Source organism: Ipomoea triloba, chromosome 10 (assembly GCF_003576645.1).
Source record: "Ipomoea triloba cultivar NCNSP0323 chromosome 10, ASM357664v1".
Taxonomy (NCBI): Eukaryota; Viridiplantae; Streptophyta; class Magnoliopsida; order Solanales; family Convolvulaceae; genus Ipomoea; species Ipomoea triloba.
This window is the reverse complement of record NC_044925.1, coordinates 763475-767404: the sequence shown is the minus strand read 5'-3', so window position 1 is coordinate 767404 and position 3930 is coordinate 763475. Positions and strand designations below refer to the sequence as shown.

Below are 3930 nucleotides of genomic sequence, written 5' to 3'. Positions count from 1 at the left end.
GGGGGGGGGGGGTCAAGAAAGCAAAGCAAGAAATTACCGCTAAAGCTGGCGCTGAATAAGGATACTTATTACCAAGATTAGGCAAAAAAAACAAAAACAAAAAAAGGGGTCCTTTAAATTTTAATTTTTAATTTTTGGGTTCCCATTATTTTTCTTGCCCATTCATTCCTTGGTTCAAACCCCTCCGTTGGAACACTGAGATTGTGTGTGTGTTATTTTTGCCAAGAATCTTCACGTTACCGTGTGGTGTTTACGCAGTTTCTTGCGTTACCAACAATTCCCTTATTCACAATTTCACATCTCTCCCTACCCAGCTTTGTATTTATTGCACACCTCGTTTCCCATCTGGTTCTTACCCTCTGCAGATCTGTGAATGTTAAAGAATCCTTAAATTTGTGTCTGTTTGTTTTATAGCCTCATTGGGTGGTTTCTCTCGGCCAGTTTTTTCCTTCTCCTAAGGGGAGAGAATGCAGCGTCTCTCCTCTTAGGATAATTTATAGAGATAGAAGAAGATTTTCTTTATGTAGTCCAAATTGGGTGGTGGGTGTTTGTTTTGCTTTGAGAATCTGGGCTCTGGGATTTCTGCTGTAGTCATTGGGGTTTGGTTCTGGGAAAGGGGAAAAGAAAGTTCTTTTGAGCAATGGGTTGCTTTTATTGTATTAGGCCTTCTAGTAAGGATGTAAGGGATTATGATGAAGATATGGCTCGTGGATCCGCCAATACTTCAGGTTTGGTTTCTGATTTGTGTTTATCTGTTCTTAATTGCCATTATTTGTGTGAAAGTTCATATCTTTATGCAATGTGCTTGTGTGTTTTATTGTTATGAATTGCTTTGAACATTATTTCCAGTGAATGTGAAGGGAATTGCCATTATTTGTGCTAAATTGTTCAGTCTAGGGTGTTGTATGTATAAATGGTATAATGTGTGATTGATTTCTATCTTGGTTGTTTGTTCTTGGGGATGATAATGTGTTTTTGTGTGTGTGTGTGTGTGTTGAACTGTAGGAAGGAAAGGAGGTTCTTTGAGAGGGAAAACTGTGGAGGGCAGTGCCCACAAGGGCAATGTCGCCCGTAGTTTCACATTCAAGGAACTTGCAACCGCAACGCAAAACTTTAGGCAATCGAACTTGCTTGGAGAAGGTGGATTTGGGAGTGTGTTCAAAGGGCGTCTGGACTCTGATCTGGCAAGTTTTTACGCCTTGAAATGCTTTAGTTTTGGTTTAATTCTGTGCAAAATCTGGTTTTCCCCGGAGCACGGTTACTTGATTTTCTTTTACTTTCGGTTGCTTAAGTTTTGGTTTTCTTATGTTCGAGCTAACGATGGAGCTTATGATCAGATTGTTGCCGTGAAAAGACTTAATCTTGATGGCCTACAAGGTAACCAGGAGTTTATTGTCGAGGTCCTGATGTTAAGTTTACTTCATCACCAGAATCTCGTCAATTTGATTGGGTATTGCACTGATGGAGATCAGAGACTATTGGTCTACGAATTTATGTCTATGGGTAGCTTGGAGAATCACCTTTACGGTAATTCTTTAAATCTTCTAAAACTTTGTATTGTTTAAGAGATTTTTCTTGTTATACATGAGATTACCGGTTAACTAGTTGGTCTTTAGATTCCGTTTCTATTATCTTGCTATTTCTGAAGTTTAGAAGTTCACTTTTATTGTTATTCTTTGAGGGCAACAAAGTTTCATTAACATAACAATTAACAACATCCTGGGGCAAAAAGATACAGATTTTGATTCTTTTTGAGAAGATGATTTTCGATTGATTCTTTGAGCATTGTTGCTTTTGATTCTCAGATTTGGAGCCTGGAATTAAGCCACTAAGTTGGTGTACAAGACTAAAGATTGCTGCGGGTGCGGCTCAGGGCCTCGAGTATCTTCATTGCAAAGCAAATCCACCGGTCATTTATCGCGACTTGAAATCTTCAAATATATTGTTGGACGACAATTTCAAGCCAAAGTTATCGGATTTTGGACTTGCGAAATTGGGGCCTGTTGGTGACAACACACATGTTTCAACACGAGTGATGGGAACCTATGGGTACTGCGCCCCGGAGTATGCGATGAGTGGTAAACTTACTTTAAAATCTGACATTTACAGCTTTGGTGTGGTCATGTTAGAGCTGATAACCGGGCGCAAGGCTTACGATAACGCTAGGAAACAAGGCGAGCAGAACTTGGTTGTCTGGGTGAGTTCATACTCTTTCGACTTTCATATCTATGCATATTAGTTACAAAATGGAAATCGGCTTCGTGACACTATTTTCCTTTTGTTATTATGTTTGCTTCGTTTCCTACACAGAGCAAGTATGCATTTCACCGCTTAATTCACACATGATAGTTCATTTCGGATCCAAATTCAATTCTATTAAAATCGATATGATTTGTAGTTTCTCGAACCCATTACCTTTGGCATGGGGATGACTCTGAGTCTCTGATACTAAATTGAAGTATGTGCTCCATCTCAATAAAAGCCTAAGTTGATAGTTGGACTACAAATGCTACACAATACACACGAATGTTGGTTTTTGATTCTATCAAGAATTTCATAAGGCTATGAATCTATGCAACTTAAGTGGTTCTTGGATGTTGATCCCCGCTATTAATATGGACTTTCAATTCTCCCGATACACAATATATCTTTGTTTGATTTGGCCATCTTCATCTAAACAGTGAATTTAACCATTTTGCAGTCTCAACCATTCCTAAGGGATCGGAGAAAGTTTGTTCAGATGGTCGACCCTCTGTTGGAAGGGCAATATTCGGTCCGTTGTCTGCAGCACGCTGTTGCGATCACTGCAATGTGCCTTCAGGAACAAGCAAACTTCCGGCCACTTATCAGCGACATTGTCGTGGCGCTCGAGTACCTTGTCTCTCAGGCCGAATGTTCAGATTCTCAAAAACCCGGAGTTCATGGCAAGACGCACTTGGTTCCACCTCTAGATCCCAACGACGATCATAAAAGATAAGGTCCAGTAAACGACTCCGTTCCATTTTAAAAAGCCCGGTTGCAGCTTTGTTGTTAAGGTTAGGTGTACAGGTGTCTGCCAAAAACCAATGTTTGCCTCTAGAGGCACAGAAAGAAAGACACTGGGGAACTTATTTTTTTGTTTTAGTACAAGGTAAGAAGAAGACATCTTGCTGCTACATTTTTGTGCATGCACAGTTTTGCCACAAATTTAGAAGCAAAGATGTTAAGAATTGTTCTTATGTTGTTTTCTTAGGTTCCAAATGTTTTAGTGTAAAACATGTCCAGCCATGACACTGTAAATAGTTGTTGATGACAGATCAACCAACATTCATACATAGTCCAATGTTTTTTAATTATACTTTCTGAGTTTTCTTGTGAGTAATTCCTGTTGCATTGTGTTTAACTGAATGCTGTTGTCTTGCCACAAAAGGTGAAATACTCTTTGCCCCTAGGGCCCTACACACCTTGGCCTGATAGGCCGATAGGATAGAGGAGGGGTTGCATTGTGTTTAATTGTTTACTGTTTTCTTGTCCACAAAAGGCAAAATTCTCGTCTCAGGCTACACCCCAGCCTGATGGGATAGTGGTGAGGAGGGTTGGATTTTGTTTAATTGCCTATGTTTTTTTGCCCACAAAAGGCGAAATTCTCTTGCCCTTGGCTACACCCCAACTTGATGGGATAGTGGTGAGGAGGGTTGTATTGTGTTTAACTGTCTACTGTTTTGTTGTTCACAAAAGACAAAATTCTCTTGCCCTTGGCTACACCTCAACCTGATGGGATAGCGGTGAGATGAATCACGGTGACTCAACCGCTCATTAGGTGGCAGCCACCACACCACAGCTTGGTCTTGTGTCTTTGTCACAATTTATCACTCAATAACCAACTAAACTGTCCGTGTGAGCCTATTTGCCTGCACTAGAAAAAAAAAAAAAAAAAAAAAAAAAAAAAAA

At 40.0% G+C, this 3930-nt stretch overlaps 1 protein-coding gene across 1 annotated transcript; it reads left to right on the top strand.

Annotated features, from left to right (window-relative positions):
- Nucleotides 1-100: 100 nt before the first annotated feature.
- LOC116032497 (probable serine/threonine-protein kinase PBL21) lies at nucleotides 101-3361 on the top strand. The gene is made up of 5 exons (XM_031275088.1): nucleotides 101-728; nucleotides 1006-1184; nucleotides 1338-1527; nucleotides 1806-2197; nucleotides 2702-3361. The coding sequence occupies exons 1-5, from the start codon at nucleotides 641-643 to the stop codon at nucleotides 2975-2977; spliced, it is 1125 nt and encodes a 374-aa protein (XP_031130948.1). The 5' UTR covers nucleotides 101-640; the 3' UTR covers nucleotides 2978-3361.
- Nucleotides 3362-3930: the final 569 nt, after the last annotated feature.